Genomic DNA, 17,952 nt, shown 5'->3' on the forward strand with positions numbered 1-17,952 from the left:
ATGGCATAGTATAAAGTTCTAGTGTGAGAGGGTAAATAAAGGGCTTTGAAGAATATTTCTTCTATACGGTTGTTTGCAAAAGGCCCAAATTAAGTGAACTTAATAAGTAAGGTAAAGGTAAAGGTTCCCTGCCCACATGTGTGCTAGTCGTTCCCGACTCTAGGGGGCAGTGCTCATCTCCATTTCAAAGCCAAAGAGCCAGCGCTGTCCGAAGAGGTCTCCAAGGTCATGTGGCCGGCATGTGCAGTAAATGAATCACTGCAGTTGTTAAATTAGTAACATAGTTAAGTGAATCTGGCTTTCCTTGTCAGAAAGTCAAAAAAGGTGATCACATGACCCCAGGATATGCAACAGTCATAAATATGAGTCAGTTGCCAAGCAGCTGTATTTTGAACACGTGACCATGGAGATGCTACACGATTGTAAGTGTGAAAAATGGGCATAAGTCACTTTTTTCAGTGCCAATGTAACTTCGGTCACTAAATAGGTAAAGGTTCCCCTCGCACATATGTGCTAGTTGTTCCTGACTCTAGGGGGCGGTGCTCATCTCCCTTTCAAAGCTGAAGAGCCAGCGCTGTCTGAAGACGTCTCCATGGTCATGTGGCCGGCATGACTAAACACCAAAGGTGCACGGAACGCTGTTACCTTCCCACCAAAGGTGGTCCCTATTTTTCTACTTGCATTTTTTACATGCTTTCGAACTGCTAGGTTGGCAGAAGCTGGGACAACTAATGGGAGCTCACCCCGCTACGCGGCACTAGGGATTCAAACTGCTGAACTGCCGACCTTTCAATCGACAAGCTCAGTGTCTTACCCACTGAGCCACCATGTCCCACCCTCTTAATAAGTAGGCTTATGCAAAACTATGGTATGGTCCCAATGTGTTCTACTTTTTATTTCCCAAAACTGGCAGGAGTTTGCCCAAAATAGAAAGTTTCTATAGAGTTTTGGGCAACATCTGTTCTTGAAATCCATTTGCTTGGAGCCCTGTGAACCTTTTCCTGTCCCAGAAGGTTCATAGAAGAACATTTGGATTCCATTTCGGGAATGGACTATGCTGTTCTACACTTAATTTGTGATTCAAGCTTTCAGCCTAAACATTGTCATCTTTAAAAGGTTTTGTAAAAAAGCTGAATATAACCTAAATAGATTGCTTGTAGGCGTTATGGAATAAATGGTTATTTGGAAGGTCTACAATAAATATTTGACAACTTCACAGTGTTAGGGATTGTACCACTCTCAATTATTTTATTAAGGGTGGGAAGATGATCTTTGGCAGATCTCTTAAGGCTTTGTTCCCAGACATTGAAAATGACCTTGGCTGTACTGCAAATACTGATGTGTTGAAGGCAGTGTCACTGCTGCAGTTACAAATTTCTTTCCAATCTTTAATACGATCTCTTACCTTTTGCTGAACCCACAGCAAGGAAAGGACAAGGCTGGTATATAAAGTCCTGTCACCACTCTATGTCCTCAAGGCTGCCATCAGCTATTCTTATCATAAACAATGAAGGGGAATTAAAAACAGCATCAGCAGTCTCAGTTTTTCCCAGAAATGCATCTCAGACTAGTGAAGGACGATCACATATGCCTAATTATTTCAAAACAGAACTATTAAATTACTTGCTTAGTTTTCCAGCGGTCTTTAAAAGGAGTAATCTTAAATTGATCACGATTCCAGACAGCTGCATGTTTTTGGTTTTTGTGGTGTATGTCTTAAATTTTTATTGTAAGCTGTCCCAAGTCATATATGTGAGATGGATAGTGACATAAATCCAGTAAATAAATGGATAACTGATTTTTCTACTCAGTAGATGTCCAGTGAATATTTCATACCACAGAGACCACTAAATAACTGGAGATGCAGGACTAATCTTTGAAAGGGAATGCTCTCCTTCTAAAAAACATGAACATTGCAGTCTAGGGCAAAAGAACAGCCAAGCAACATCATCAACTTTTCATCTATTAAGCCTTGTTTGTTGACTGTTTTTTTTCCATGTTGCTTGCCAGACTCAGTACTTGATATTGCAGCATTCTGATGTTTGCATTTCCATTTGACAAGTACTGTAGTTTCTCAACCTCACCTTCTAGAACCATCCGTCAAACATTAATATTATTAATAATTATTAATACATCAATTAATAATAAGTATCTCCCACTCTAATCCATCTCTCAAGAAAGCAGTCGAAATCTAATGGTGTAGGAAATTGTCAATATACCAAGAAGAATTAATAAGGCAGCAGCCTTTAGGTCCAAGTCTCAAGACCATGATGTATTGTTGCTTTCAGACACAGCTAAAATATTCTTACAAGATATTATTACTTATTTTCACTGACCCACCCAATAAATCCTTTTCTTGACCTTCTTGAAAGTCCTGGTCAGGAAGCCACGTTTTTCAAAGAATTTTGTTCACATCCTTAGACCTAACCAAAAAGAAAAACTACCAATAACACCAATCCAGGCAGAATTCTGGGCATATCGATTAATGTATTGATTAACTGCATTTAATTCATTTAATTCAGCAATTCCAGGTGATGTTCAGATATAAAGGAACAGTTTTAAACAGACTCAAGTTAGCCACCGATTAGCAAATAAAAAACACCAGGATAGAAACTGCAGTACAAACAACATACTGTGTAACGCTGTTCCTCTACTTTTTGTCTATCCTTCCTCTACCCAGGATATGACTCGAGATGAGATAGCATCAGAGAAAGTGGCCCTTCAGAAATCCCTCCTCTATTATGAAAGCATCCATGGAAGACCAGTAAGTATAGTAATTTTTGTATCAAATGGGCTCAGCATTTCGGTAAATGCAGTTGTCTGGCTATTAAATGTGAGAACATGTCCCCCGTTCATTAAAATATACAAAGAAAAGTAGCAAAACAGTGATGTTGATGACTGGCTTGGTATCATTGTGAACAGTAATTATAACTGGTGCAAAGTGTTGAGATAAAAAGAATAGAATATAATCTAGAATACTTTTATTTGGCCAAGTGTGATTAGACAGACAAGGAATTTGTCTCCGGTGCATAAGCTCTCAATGTATGTGCAAAGCAGCAGAGTAATAATAATCATAATATCACTGTTATGAACAGGGACACACATTCAACTTTGCAGCTGCCAGGATTGTTGGACGAGTGGGCGCAAAAACAGCCAGGGAAATGATTGAAGCCTGGGGAAAAAGGCCCCTCGTCAACAGGAGTGCTGATTCAAGTACTTAGAAGGCGAGAGCTGGGCAGCACAAGCAAAGGACAGCTAATGACTTAAAAGCCAGCCATCAATACACCCCAATCAACATCTAAAAAGCCACATACAACAGGCACTATAGAACACACATAGAACAGCACACACTCTGCTAGAAACAAGTTCCTTGAAGATGGGCTTCAGCACGAGTCCGAAATCTTGGAAGACGAAACCTCTGGTCCCGGTGATTGACCCAGATTGGATCCTGCAACTTCATCCTGGGACACGTATATATATTCTCTTCCATTTGTAATCATAATATGATACCAATAAGAGGGTGTAGTAGAGAAGATGAGAAGGATAATAATACTACAACCATATAACATGGTAAATATACTTAGACATAAGATTGTGAGGATTAGGTGTTCAGCAGAGTGATGGCACAAGGGGGTAAAAACTGTCCTTGTGTGTAGTTATTTTGGCCTGCAATGCCTTGTAGCAGCATTCTGAGGGGAGGAGTTGAAACAGTATGTCTAGGACAGGAATCAGCAACCCGTGGCTCTGGAGCCATGTGTGGCTCTTTCATCCCTCTGGCTCCCTGTTGCCGCCATAATTTTGAGAGGAGTTTCCGGTTATGGGGAGAAAAAGCACGGCGCACCAGGAAGAGACTCTATGGCAAGGGACAGGTTTTCAGGTCAGCTCCACAATTGATAGGGCTTTCAGTTAGGACAGGTAGAGGAAAAAGGATGCCGCGCTAGGAAGAGACTCTATGGTGGGGGAACCGGACTTCGGTTCGGCTCCAGAATTGAACGGGGGGCTTCCAGTTAGGACCTTTGTGGCTCTTTGAGTGTTTAAGGTTGCCGACTCCTGGTTTAGATGTGAGGGGTCTGTAGATATTTTCTTAGCCCTCCTTCTGACCTGTACAGTATACAGGTCTTCTATGGAAGGCAGGCTGATAGTGATTGGTTTTTCTGCTGCTCCCTGAGTGACAGCTCCATGACAGGAGTGTTTACCTGTTCTGTTTACTGCTGTACCAAACCTGATGTGATTTGGTTAGGTACGGATCAGGCTTTCCGCTTAGACCATGAAAGATGAAAAGACGTTTCCTTCTCAAGGGTCTGGTAAAAATGAAACAGTTTAGAACCATAGATCTGAATGATAAAAATTTCCATTTAAACTGGTAACTATGATGATGATGATAAATGCAAGAATTTAAAGTGTAACAGTCTGCATTGTTGCAGTTGTATTTTACTTAAATTCCACATTGGATATCGTGCACACCTACATGTTAACTTTTTTGATTGGCTAGAAAATATTAATAAGGGCAAACAATCACATACTCAAGCAGTAGAAATCAAGGAGTCCGGTGAGATAATAGGAAAGATAATAGGAAATAGGAATCTAAGAACTATTATAATGCCATTAAAGTTTGTGTTGTACAATTGCATTCCTTATCAGTAGCTCCTGTGCCCAGCCCTACCCTTCAAAAGGGGATAATAGAAAGTAGATGATCCTTCTTTTTCACAAGACATTCTCTAGAAAACAGAGTCTGTGCTGTAAAAATGTGATTGATCACTAGCGGTAAAGAACTCTCTTTGCTGAAATCTGGAAACTTCCAAGACTTTTGTGACCCATACCCAAATATGGTCAGCTTTAGCAAAACCTACCTTGCACCAGCACCAAGATTCAAGCAATTTTCTTCTTTTCAGGTAACAAAACACGAACGGCAAACTATGAAGCCCCTCTACGACAGATACCGCTTGGTCAAGCAGATCCTCTCAAGGGCAAACTCTATTCCCATTATCGTGAGTGTAAACCTAATGTTTTGATTGTTGCGCTTGAATTTTCTTAACAAGCAGGGCAAGAAAGAACACTGTTGCTCACAGTCCACATCTTCTCTGTAATAACAGCCAGATATTTATATTTATACTTGCACACTATGAAAAGAAATACAAGTTTCCCTAGCAGCTACCTCTAGTCAGCCCTGGCAGCAGCATTTCATCATCCTTTTAATGACCCCATAGTCCCTTGCAGGGTATAGTCTGGGCAACTGAATGGAGCTAGCAGAGTGTTTATTGGCCGGATGCCCTTCCTGTCGCCAATGCAGAGTTTTGTTCAGCAAATATATTCTCATTGTGCCCAGAGAGAGAAATATCTGCCTTTACCTAGGATCGAACTCACAGCCTCCTGATTGTTAGGCGAGAGCTCTACCTCTAGGCCACTGCACCACTCCACCCCTTGGCAGCAGAATTCTGTTCTAATGAACTCATTGGACGAGATATGGTTTCTTCCAGGTTATTTTTTTTTTTTAATTTTTAATTTGATTTATATGCCGCCCTTCTCCGGAGACTCAGGGTGGCTTACAATGCGTTAAGCAATAGCCTTCATACTTTTGTATATTTATACAAAGTCAGCTTATTGCCCCCACAAACTGGGTCCTCAACTTACCTACCTTACAAAAGATGGAAGGCTGAGTCAACCTTGAGCCTGGTGGGATTCGATCTTACTTTAATTGCAGACAGCTGTGTTAAATTACAGTGCTTCTGTCTGTTGAGCTAAACCAGGTTCCCTAACCAGGATAACCAGGTTACAGGTTATCACCTATAACAGAGATCTCCAACCCCCAGGGTGTGGGCCATTACCAGGCTGTGAGCCATTCAGAACTGGGATGTGGAAGTGACGAGCATGTGTGTGCATCCCCACTTGTACAAGCAATGGGTGAGCGTGCACATGCATTCCCATTTACAAGAGCAGCGATTAGAGTGCATGCACGCTCCATTTATGCACAGATGAGCTGCAAACATGCACTTGCCCGCCACTCACACAGAACATCCCCTGTAACACCCCCCCCCCTTCCCGGTCCACAAAGCTGGTTTCTTCTACTTGTGAGACATAAACCATCAAAAGATGTCTGTTTCAAATGGTCTATGAATGGCCCATGCATTCTGCAGTTCCATTCATTTTTGCAAGGTCTTAAGGAACAAAAGCTCCTGTTTGTGAAAAAATCTTAAAGCTCTATTTTCACTATGTCGCATGATCTAGGACTGTAAGCTGAGCACATGTTTGGAATTTTAAGAACATAAAATACTGGCAGGAAGGACATCAACACCCCTTTATGTAGAGCAAACTATTGTATTTCTCGGACTATAAGATGCACCGGAGTATAAGACACACCAAGATTTCGAAGAGGAAAACAAAAAATAGTTTTTGGCCTCCGTGCATCCGGTTTTTGCCCTCCCCAATCCCCAGGAGCACTCTGCAGGCCTCCCAAACCCTCTGCGTGTCCTGTTTTTGGTGAAAACAGAACGTGTAGGGCAGGGTTTCAGGAGACCAAAAATGGCTATATTCGGTGTATAAGACACACCGACATTTCCACCCTCTTTGGGGGGGGGGGGGAGAAAGTGCGTCTTATACTTCGAAAAGTATGGTAGTAAAATTTCTCCCCACTATTCATTCTTACCTATATTTTTTTCCACCTGGGCAGGAGAGAATACTTCCAAAGAAAGCTTCCCAAAACAACTCATTGTTTTTCCTTAGAATGTCTCCAAGAACTACTGCATACGCTGAAAGAAGGGCCTTGGCTTTGCCATGCACTAGCTTTCCATTTATTTTTTGTTTTCATTAGAAGCATTTAAAAATGGGAGCCAGGAAGTCTGATAAGCCCCAAGAAAGAATGAATTTCTTAGAACAGTATCATAGAATTACAATTAGTCTTAAATCCCTGACTACAATCTTTGTCCAAGGCAAGGAGCCAAATTGAAGGATTCCAGAGACTTGACTGTCGAACTTCCACAATAAAATGGAGCCCACTATGTGTCTGGGTAATTGGCTCTACTATCAGACTATTCTTACTTTAGAAATCTTTTTAAACCTTCAACCAGAATCTCCTTTCCTGTCATTTAAATCAGAGGTGGGCTTCTGCCGGTTCGCACCGGTTCGGGCTAACCGGTAATTAAGATTCCACGCAGTTCGGCGAATCAGCAAATCTCACCACTGGCTGGCCCCAGCCCAGCTCGTTTTTCAGCCTGTTTTCCGGGCCATTTTCAGGCTGGTTTTTGGGCCAAAAACAGCCTAAAAAAACCACCCAAAAAACAGGTGGGGGTGGGGCCAGCCAGTGGTGGGATTAGCCCTAACCTGCTGAATCCTACCTCTGCCTTTGAGGCGAGTGGCTGGGAGGTGGGGCTGGGTGTGATGAGTGATGTCACCCACCCAGTCACATGACCAACCAGCCACGCCTACCCTGCCAGAGAACCAGTTGTTAAGTTATTCAAGTCCCACCACTGATTTAAATCCATTGTTTCTGGAGGGATCCTGCCCTCTGGAATGAGAAAACATGCCTGTATGATACCCTTTCAGGTATCTGAAGAAATCGTATCCTCCTTCAGTCCTGTACTCAAGGCTAAAGAAAGCAGCTGCTTCAATCTCTTTTCATAAGTATTTCTTTATAGTACCCTGAATGCTTTTGTTACCCTTCTCTGAAACCAGTTTCAATTTCTTAGAGCCTTGAAAGTCAGCTTCTCAGAATTGGTAACAGAACTCAGGTTTTAACAAAGCAAAATAGAAAAGAATGATTACTTCCTGTCCTTCAGAAATTATGTATATATTTGGTTGTACCTCAAAATTGTGTTTTTCTCTTTTTTCTGCCATTATTACACAGCTAACTCCTAATTGATTAGCAATCCCAGATTAACCATTTGGATTTTCAAATCGTGTTGGCCCATTAGAAAGAAGCCCTGTCTTGTTCGAAGATTCCCTGAGAATCTGTGGAGCTTCTGCCACCATCCAACCTCCAAACTTAGGCTTGTTTACTTGTATGTTTCATTTTGCCATGAGGTTGTTGTATACCATAAGAAAGGCTTTTTATGGTATAATGTATGAAGAGCATGATAGGGGGAACATTTTCTGTTGTGCATTGAATGGCCTAGAACAGGGACGTCAAACTCGATTTCATTGAGGGCTGCATCAGGGTTGTGTTTGACCTCAGGAGCCAGGGAGGCAGCTCTATGTCACTCATCGAGGCTCTGTTTTCAGCCATGACAACCTCCTGCAGCCCTCTGCCAGGGAAAACGGAGCTCGGGGAAGCTGCGTGCGGCCTGCCCAGGCTCCATTTTTGCTGGCAGGGGCATCATGGACCGGTCCTTCACTGTTTCTAGGGCCCCGGGCCAGATCTAAGCACCCCACGGGCCGGATCCGTCCCGCAAACCTTGAGATTGACACCCCCAACCTAGAATAAAATGGAAAAGGAATGGGTTGTAACATAACCTATTTGAAAATTTATTTGCAGGGTTCTCCCTCTAGCAAGCGGAGAAGTCCTTTGCTACAGCCAATAATTGAAGGAGAAACTGCTTCCTTCTTCAAGGAGATAAAGGTAAACCAAAACTTCTCGCTCCCCTCCCACATTAATTCGTTTGTTCAATTTACATCAGTTCTCCTCTTCCACTGTGGAGGAGAAGGATAATGCTCTTCCTTCATTTCCATGTTTTCAGGAAGCAAAATCAATAGAAGAGAATATTTGCAGCTCAGGGTTGAACTTTGGGGTCCTTGGTGCTCTCTGAGCTGGGTTGTTTTCATGCAGACATTTCATTACCAAACTAGGTAACATCATCAATGCATCAAGGACCTCGCAGCAAAATCAATAGCTGTTTTTCTGTTTGCCCACATTCTAATTCCTGCTTTTGCAATGTACTTCAATTGTAACAGTTTTGTATCTTAGTTCCTAAATTTCTGGACTCATCCCACCCATGGAAGCTAGAGATCAAATAATACAATCTGCTTTAGAAAATTATTTTATTTAGTGATATACTGCAATTTCACAATTCCTCCAGACTTTTAATCTATGTAATTGGTGCAAGACCCAAGTTTGTCTGGAAGAATGGGGGTTCTAATATATTTTCTTTTTTAAATCTTCATGCTTTTGTTTCTCGACTCACTACCAGTGAAAGAAATACACCTCTTTGCAGTTCTGTCTAACCACATTTGCCCACTGCAAAAGGACATATCTGGCAATAATATGGTATAAATTGTTACGTTGTCCTTTCCCTTCCCCATTTTTGTAGGAGTGGGGCTGAGGCAGCCTAATATGCCTCCTGATATAAAATAAACCAGTGTAATGCGAAAGTTACTTGGCATAACATCCAAGATTTGTCTGTTTCAGGAACCTTCCACTTCTTATGCCAGACATTCAATTCAGTAAGTGGTAAAACTAGCCTGACGAACAGCAAAATAGTTGCTTTGCTCATACAAGGTGTCAGATTTATCTTCAGCTAAAAGGATTAAAAGCAGCAGAAATAGCCCAAGTCCTAAGACAGCCAGTAAACCATTCTTCTCCAACATGGATGTCCTCCAAATTTGGGTCCTTCAGAATTTTCCACAGTGGACATGCTGGGTGTAGACTTACAAGAATTAAAATCTATCCAATCAGTTGCTGTTGTTGTTGTTGTTGTCAGTTGCAAAGTCATGTCTGACCCATCGCAACCCCATGGACAATGTTCCTCCAGGCCTTCCTGTCCTCTACCATCCTTTGGAGTCCATTTAAGCTCACACCATCCAGCCGTCTCGTTCTCTGTCATCTCCTTCTTCTTTTGCCCTCAGTCTTTCCCAGCATTAGGTTCTTCTCCAGTGAGTCCTTCCTTCTCATCCAACCAGAGAGTGTCTAAATTGGGAAGACTGGAATAGGCAATGCCAATCTAGATGAATAAATTCTAGTTCCCTAAAACACTTCCTGTGTCTTATGGGTCTCCTATGCGCTATTTAGGGATGGTAACATCTGCCTTCTTTATAGCATTGTTCAGTTCCTAGAAATAGATTATTTGACAATTAAATGTGGCCACAATATAAATACTAGGTTCAGATAACCCAAACTGAAGGTGTATTTTTGGTGCTGTCTTAAGTGCTGTGGTCTTTTCACTTGCTGGATTCCAGCTGGCAAAAGAAAATAAAACATTGGTACATACTTTAGACGGACACGACTTCGCAACTAACAACATCATACTTTAGAATGGGGGGAAAAGTCTGGGCAACGTTAGTGCATTGTTTTTGTTGTTGTTCAGTCGCTAAGTCGTGCCCGACTCTCCGTGACCCTATGCTCCAGAGCAGGGTTCTCCAACCTTGGCAACTTTAAGCCTGACAGACTTCAAGTCCCAGAATTCTTTTTGCTTTGATGGCTGGGGAATTCTGGGAGTTGAAGTCCTCCAGGCTTAAAGTTGCCAAGGTTGGAGACGCCTGCCCCAGAGCACACCAGCCAGTGGTGGGTTCCGCCTGGTTCCACCGAGCCGGTAGCGGTAACGATATGATGTCACCAAACCGGTTCTGCCCCCCGGCCACCCACCCACCCACCGCATTATTATTACCTTTTATTTGGCCCCACCCCCAATCTATTGCTGCCTCCTGAGTCCCAGCTGATGGCTAGAGGGAAAAAAACTGTTTAAACTCTTGCCGCGGGGCTTCAAAGGGCCGCCCTACAGCTGATCAGTGTTAAAAGAAAACAAATGAGTAGACCAGTGCCTTCAAAAATACATGAGTAGATCAGTGCCTGCAAAAATACATGAGTAGATCAGTGCCTGCAAAAATACATGAGTAGATCAGTGCCTGCAAAAATAAATGGGTAGAGCGGTACAGCTCTGCAAGCAGTTAAAAGCCTGGTAAACTAGTACCTCTAACTAGTACTAAATCCTAAATAATTGTCACATGACCATCAAGCCACGCCCACAAAATAAACCACGCCCACAGAACAGGTAGTAAAAAAAATTAGAACCCACCCGTGACACCAGCCCCACCCCCCGTCCATGCCCGCTGTCCTCTATATCGGCCTACTAGCTCCTTTGCAAATCTTAGCCATGTTAGTTGTATATTTATATATGCCAGCTTTCTTCTTTGTTCACACAATCGCGGATATTTAGAAAGCAAGCTAAAGAAGCATTCACAGGGTTGCAACACATAGACTAGCCTTTCAAACATGCTATGTTTGAAAGTATTTGGTCTGTCCATTTTTTTTTTAATGTGAACCATTTTGATAACATGCCCCTACCAGAAGCTAATAACCATTGAAATCAAAATCTCTCCACAGGAGGAAGAGGATGGATCTGAGGATGACAGCAGTGTGAAACCAGATTTAACCGTCACAATAAAATCTGACTTTGGCGTACGAAGCTTTTTGGACCAACTAGAAGATGATGTTGATGGTTTCATTTCTCCAGTGGATGATAGGAACCCTTCGAGAAGCAGCCAGGACATGGGGTTATCCAATCTTCATGCTGCTTCTACGTATGTCAGATTTTTAGTAATCAACTTCATGTTCTGGGTATAGATTTTTTTTTATTATTATTATTATTATTATTTTAGTTTGGCTGAGATGTTAACTAAACGTTCACAGTGACATGTGGTGAAATCCCTGCCGTTTATTGACCACTCAGCCAAAGCTTCCATTTCAGTTTTACCTCAAGAGAGAGTAGAATTGTCCTTGTGGAAGTTCCCACGCTCACATCTCATGCAGAGGGCAGAATTGAAAAAGCTCTGAAATACAATTTATGTGCATTGGACGAGTGGCCCTTGCACTCCTTGAAATCAGCCTGTTTCCTATTCAAGGTTGACTATTAGTGTGTGGCAGCAAGAAAATGGGATGCCTGACATTTTTCCCCGAAAACTTAGCAAAATAGGGGAAATGTTGCAGGAATGGAATGGAATGGAATGGAATGGAATGGAATGGAATGGAATGGAATGGAATGGAATGGAATGGAATAGAATAGAATAGAATAGAATAGAATAGAATAGAATAGAATAGAATAGAATAGAATAGAATAGAATAGAATAGAATAGAATAGAATAGAATAGAATAGAACTGAATTTCAAGTAAACTGAATTTCATTCAGTTTTAAATTGTTTGCATTTAGTCAAGTATGATTAACTTTATGTAACTCAGCAGGCACTTGTTAAATTAGCTAATTGTGAATGGAATTGGGGGAGTTAACTGAATTATCACATTGAGATTTGTGCTACTGAAGTCTCAGATTCCACAGGCTTCAATATGACAATTTAATAGACTTAAACTATAAAGCCCTTTGCTATGTTCTCACTCTGGAGGAGTAGAAATGTTATTGCTTAAAGAGTACTCCAGACGCTTTCTTGTTTTCTGACAAATACCCACAACTCTTGGGAGAAATGTATCTTTTTCCAGCTTGTTTTCATGCTTGTTGGCCTTTTGTCTCTTTTTAATATCGGGCTGCTTGTTTTTCTTTCATTTTGTAGGCGTGAACTTGTGGAACAGCTTCAAGAAGCCAGGGAAGATAAAAAGAGGATCAGAAAAAAATTGAGAGATTTTGAAGACAATTTTTTCCGACAAAACGGAAGGTAACTTGCCAACCTCTGTTTTTTTTACTCCAATCTGGACTAATTAATGTTATATTCTTTTTGACTTCTTGCGAAGATCCTGCTTACTAATCCAGGAGTCCCAACTGTGGACGTGGTGGGCGAGCATATGTATGTGTGTATCCCCACTTGCACGAGCGGCAGGCAAGCATGTACATGCCCGCTCCATTTGCACAAGTGGCAGGTGTACCCGCCACTCACACAAGTGGAGCTGCACACACGCCCGCCCGCCACTCACGCGGAAGCTGTTGTGGCCAGCCAGTGGAGCTGGTGGCAGACTCAGACAGTGAGGAGATTGGGGAAGAACATGGGCCAGTCCTGGAGTCTGGGGAAGGCTCTGATGAGTGCTCTGCGTCAGAGACAGTGAGGCCAGTCAGCTGCCTTCAGAGTCGGACATCAGTAGGGCAGAAGAACAGCTGGAGCCTGTTCCCAGTGTGCACATGCACAGAGCTGCCAGGAGAAGGGAACAGCTAAGGAACAAAGGTCGACTCAGAAGTAAAGCCACAGGTGGGCAGTGAATGGCTCCTCCCATAGGGAATAAAGAGGAGCAAAAGGGGAGTGGACTATGCAGGAGGCAATTAGTTTGCTTAATTGGTTCTTGACTCCTTGCCAAGTTTTGAAGATATCAGCCTGGCAGCTCTCCAAGCCAGATAAGGTCTGGGACTGTAAATTCTCCCTTGAAAGACTTTGCTGGGTGTGAATGAGAGGAATTCACAGTAACTTAATAAAAAGGGTTTTTTGTCGGGACAAGGAGTCTGCTTCATGCTCTTGGGAAGCCTAGGTCAGAACAGAACCATTCCCTTCTCCCCCTCCCCCCTCCCCCAAATCCAGTCTGGAAAGCCAAAAAGGTTGGAGAACTCTAATCTTTGTTTTTTTTCTCTTTGCCATCCTTCTAAAGTAAAGATCCTTTTGATTCACATTGGCTAACCAAAGGCCTCTAGAGTGCTCAGAAACAGGAGGGAGAGAAAGACACTCCTCCTCGCCCTGCCATGTTTTCCCTACAGTTGGCATTTAGAGTTGCACTGCTCCAGGGGTGAAATGTAAAATGTGTTACTACCGGTTCTGTGGACTGGCTTGGGGGGGTAATGTGACTGGGTGGGCATGGCCAACTTTTTTTTTTTTAACTTTTCAAAGCATTTTTTCTAATGCTTTGAAAAGCCTCTGGCGATCAGGCAACTCAGCTGGGATCGTCAGAGAGGCTTTTTTAAAAATGCATCTCTGCCGATCAGGCAACTCAGCTGGGATCGTCAGAGACTTTTCAAAGCATTTTTTTATCACCTCTTAGGCCAAGAGGTTGCAGAAAAAAATGCTTTGAAAAGCCTCTGAGGATCCCAGCTGAGCCGCGCGATCATCAGAGGCTTTTTTTTTTTTTACTTTTAAAAACATTTTTTCATTGGTAGAGGTTGTAGAAAAAATGCTTTTAAAAGTAAAAAAAAAAAGCCTCTGATGATCGTGCGACTCAACTGAGCATGGTGGGGGTCGCAGGGATTTTTGCTACCGGTTCTCCAATCCTCCCACCGCCATCGCTACCGGATCGGGCGATCCGGTCCAAACCAGGAGCATTTCACCCCTGCACTGCCCCCAAGCAAGAGGTGGCATTGAATTTTCATTGCCTTCAGTAGAATTTTCCTCCATGAATTGTTCAATCCCCTTTTAAAGCTATCCAACCAAGTTCTGTCTTGGACTAATGAATTCCACCAGTTGTATCGGAAGATTTTAATAAAGTATGTAACAGGCTTAAAATATAAAGCGCTTCCCTTAAGAGCATATGCGTCTCAGAATTGCCGTATGGGGAACTATTTTTTTCTTAAAGAGTCAACAATATTTTATGCACTAGCTGACAAACCAACAAATGTTTGGGGGAAAATGTGTCTTGTTCACCTTCATTTCCTGCTCTGCTTGTTGCTAGTTTTTATAGCGATTGTGATAACTGCCTTTCTATGAATGCAGTAGAGCAGGGATGTCCAACTTGATTTCATGGAGGGCCGCATCAGGGTTATGTTTGACCTCGGGGGGGGGGGGGACATGGCCAAGGTGAGCGTGGCCAGCTCAACGTCACTCATGTTGGGGTACCTGTGGTGGCCTGAGCGCTCTGCCAGAGAAAAGGGGCTCCTGAGCTCCATTTGCGGCTGCGACGGCCTCCTGCAACCCTCTGCCAGCAAAAACGGAGCTCAGGAAGACCCTACGTGTAGTCCTCCCAAGATCTGTTTTTGCTGGCAGAGGGTTGCAGGAGGCCGTCGCAGCCGCAAATGGAGCTCAGGACTGGTCCTTTGCTGTTTCCAGGATGGCCCTGCGGACCATATCTAAGCCCCCCATGGGCCGGATCCAGCCTCACGGGCCTTGAGTTTGGCACCCCTGCAGTACAGGTTATTAATATCTAGAACAGTGTTTCTTAATCTTGGAAGCTTGAAGATGGGTGGACTTCAACTCCCAGAATCCCCCAGCCAGCGCTGCTGGCCAGGGGATTCTGGAGTTGAAGTCCATACATCTTCAAGCTACCAAGGTTGAGAAACACTGATCTAGAAGATCTACAGATAGTCCTTGACTTATAACCACAATTGAGCCCAACATTTCTGTTATCCATTTAATAATTAAATTAAATGAGTTTTCCCTCCCATTTTACAATCTTTCTTGCCACAGCTGTTAAGCGAATCCCTGCAGTTGTTAAATTAGTAACACCGTTGTTAAGTGAATCTGGCCTCCCCATTGATTTTGCTTGTCAGAAGGTCGCAAAAGATGGTCCCGTAACCCCAAGCCACGACAGCCGTCATAAATTTGAACCAGTTGCCAAGTATCCACACTTCGATCATGTGACTATGGCAGGGGTGGGCAACTCTGGCCCTTTTACAACCTGTGGACTTCAACTCCCAGAATTCCTGAGACAGCTTGGCTTCTCGGAGTTGAAGTCCACAGGTTGTAAAAGGGCCACAGTTGCCCACCCCTGGACTATGGGGACGTTGCCAATGGTCATAAGCAGTGGTGGGTTTCAGAATTTTTTACTACCGATTCTGTGGTCTTCTTGGTGGACGTGGCATGGCTTGATGGGCATGGCAGGGGAAGGATACTGTAAAATCTCCATTCCCACTCCACTCCAGGGGAAGGCTACTGCAAAATCCTCATTTCCTCCCGATCAGCTGGGACTTGGGACACAGAGAATAGATGGGGGTGGGGCCAGTCAAAATTTTTACTACCGGTTCTCCGAACTACTCAAAATTTCCGCTACCAGTTCTCCAGAACTGGTCAGAACCTGCTGAAACCCACCTCTGGTCATAAGTGTGAAAAATGGTTTAAGCTTTTTTCAGCGGCATTGCATTGTAATTTTGAACAGTCACTAAACAAATGGTTGTAATTCAAGGACTACCTGTACTTCCTTTCACTAAGAGATTGGATACACACACATGAATTTTCCTTTTTTTTTTTCCCTAAAGCATTTTCTCCCTTCCCCAACCAGGCTATGCTAAGTTTAGTCTCCTGTTTTTCTCTTAATTCCAAAAGGTGTAAACTATTCCTTTAAGGACAGGGATCCTAGATACAGGAAGCTGATATGTTTCATCTGGTTGTGCTTTTTAGAAACGTCCAGAAAGAAGACCGGGTTCCCATGGCCGAAGAATATAATGAATACAAGCAGGTTAAGGCCAAGCTGAGGCTGCTAGAAGTCCTCATCAGCAAAAGAGATTTAAGTTCCAAGATCATGTAATAAAGCTACGCTGGATTTGCCACTAATGTTAAGATGTCGATGCAGCCAAATAACACAAAGAACTCAGCAAGCGCCTAATACCACGGAGGGAGGGCTTTAGTGGCTCTCCCTGACTGTCGTTGGCAGAAGATGGAGGCCCGGTGTGAAGGAGGAGGGAGGGTCCTGCATCTTTCTTCATACTTGTGACCTGTTCTGCCATCTGGGCTGGCAAAACCGGAAGGATGTTGACCCACTGAAACGACTCTGCTCCACAAGTTTCCTTTTTCGCTTTCATCGGTTGGTGGCCTGCAATTGCTTGGACTAAAACAAAAAAAAAAGACCTCAATTTTAAAGCATCAGTGTAAGAAAGGTGATCTAGTTAAAAGTCCTCACGAATCTCCAAATAATGGCCTGTAATTTTCAGACCAATAAAGCAATCGGGTCTGTTCTAATAATAGGATGTATGTTCTGAGACAATTCGGAGAGGGTTGGTAGGTCCCCTCTTGAAATCTCGTCTTTGACCGCAGGGTTTTCGTTGTTATTTGTTGGTACGTAGTTCTTGTCACCTGCTCCAACTGAAAATGGAACTGCCAGTTGGTGGAGAACTCTTAAGCGTGGACTGCCTTGGCTTTCAATATGGCTGCTTTTTTAAAAAAAACAAAAACACACTTTCTTACTAAATGAGCTTTTTCAGAAATGTTATTACACAACTCCTACATCTGTTCGACCTGGAAGAAAGAAAATATTGTGGAAGTGGACCTTGGGAGAAATTGGGCTTAGTTAACGGGATCCTCCGCAAGAAGTAGGAAAAGGAATGGGAAGATCTTGGTAGCCAAGGTATTCTGATATAATTGTGGGTTTCAGACAATGTCTGGGAAGGGTTTATAATATTTTATCTTTGTCCTTGATGCGAAAAACGGGAATAATGGATAAGCGTCCTCGAAAGGCAGAAGTTTTATCATTTGAGTTTGCTTCTGCAATAATGGCGTTTCCACAATCTGCTCTTGATTTGTGTCAGATCGTAATGGAATCCAGTTTATTGGTGCCCTGCAATATTTCTGAGGATTTTCTCCTGCATATTACTGTGGCAAATGCGCTGAGATTTTTCAGCAAACCGATTTAATGCAAAAGGGGGTCCCTATGCTTAGAAAGCATCAAAATATCTATAGACAGTGGACTTTTAAAATGAAATTAATGACAATGACAGTTTGTCTCATACCCTTATAATTTTTGTACCCCAGATAAGGTACTGGATCCGGTACTAATCTCGAGCAATTTTTTTTTTCTGTTCGTGTTTCGTTGAAGCTCTGTATGGCTTTGACGTTGGTGTAGACTTTCAAATCTCTTGAGCAAAACGGTAGATAGTAGAACAATGCACTTTAGAAAGAAACATATATTTTTTTAGAAAATGGAAAACAATTTTTTTAAAAAAAAAACAAATAACCAAATCTATACCTAAATAAAGGAAAAAAACATTTCATCTACCTGACTTTTCTGGTATGCCATTTTTAAAGGAAGGAAAAATATGTCTTAAAAACCTTAAAATTTGCCTAGACAAATAGGCAGCTAATTGGAAAGTGTATTTATTGTAATAGATGTATATCTTTCGAAGCACCAGCATTAGGAAATCCTTATATGTGTGTTTGATACAATGAATAATATCAGCATTTAATAGAAATGATTTCCACCTTGAAAATCAACTGAGTTAAAAATATAATTATCAAATGCAA

At 42.5% G+C, this 17,952-nt stretch overlaps 1 protein-coding gene across 1 annotated transcript in view; it reads left to right on the forward strand.

The window, feature by feature from the left end:
* Nucleotides 1–17,719, forward strand: part of FAM13A (family with sequence similarity 13 member A) — a 150,068-nt gene extending 132,349 nt beyond the window's left edge. The window contains exons 18-23 of the mRNA XM_070948432.1: nucleotides 2,681–2,764; nucleotides 4,893–4,988; nucleotides 8,468–8,551; nucleotides 11,249–11,445; nucleotides 12,427–12,528; nucleotides 16,117–17,719. Of these exons, the coding sequence (XP_070804533.1) occupies nucleotides 2,681–2,764; nucleotides 4,893–4,988; nucleotides 8,468–8,551; nucleotides 11,249–11,445; nucleotides 12,427–12,528; nucleotides 16,117–16,243 (690 nt within the window). The 3' untranslated portion in view covers nucleotides 16,244–17,719. The remainder of the gene's footprint in view (nucleotides 1–2,680; nucleotides 2,765–4,892; nucleotides 4,989–8,467; nucleotides 8,552–11,248; nucleotides 11,446–12,426; nucleotides 12,529–16,116) is intronic.
* Nucleotides 17,720–17,952: the final 233 nt, after the last annotated feature.

The sequence above is a fragment of the Pituophis catenifer genome, unplaced genomic scaffold, assembly GCF_029215685.1.
Source record: "Pituophis catenifer annectens isolate HBS135680 unplaced genomic scaffold, rPitCat1.0.hap2 SCAF_8, whole genome shotgun sequence".
NCBI classification, from domain to species: Eukaryota; Metazoa; Chordata; class Lepidosauria; order Squamata; family Colubridae; genus Pituophis; species Pituophis catenifer.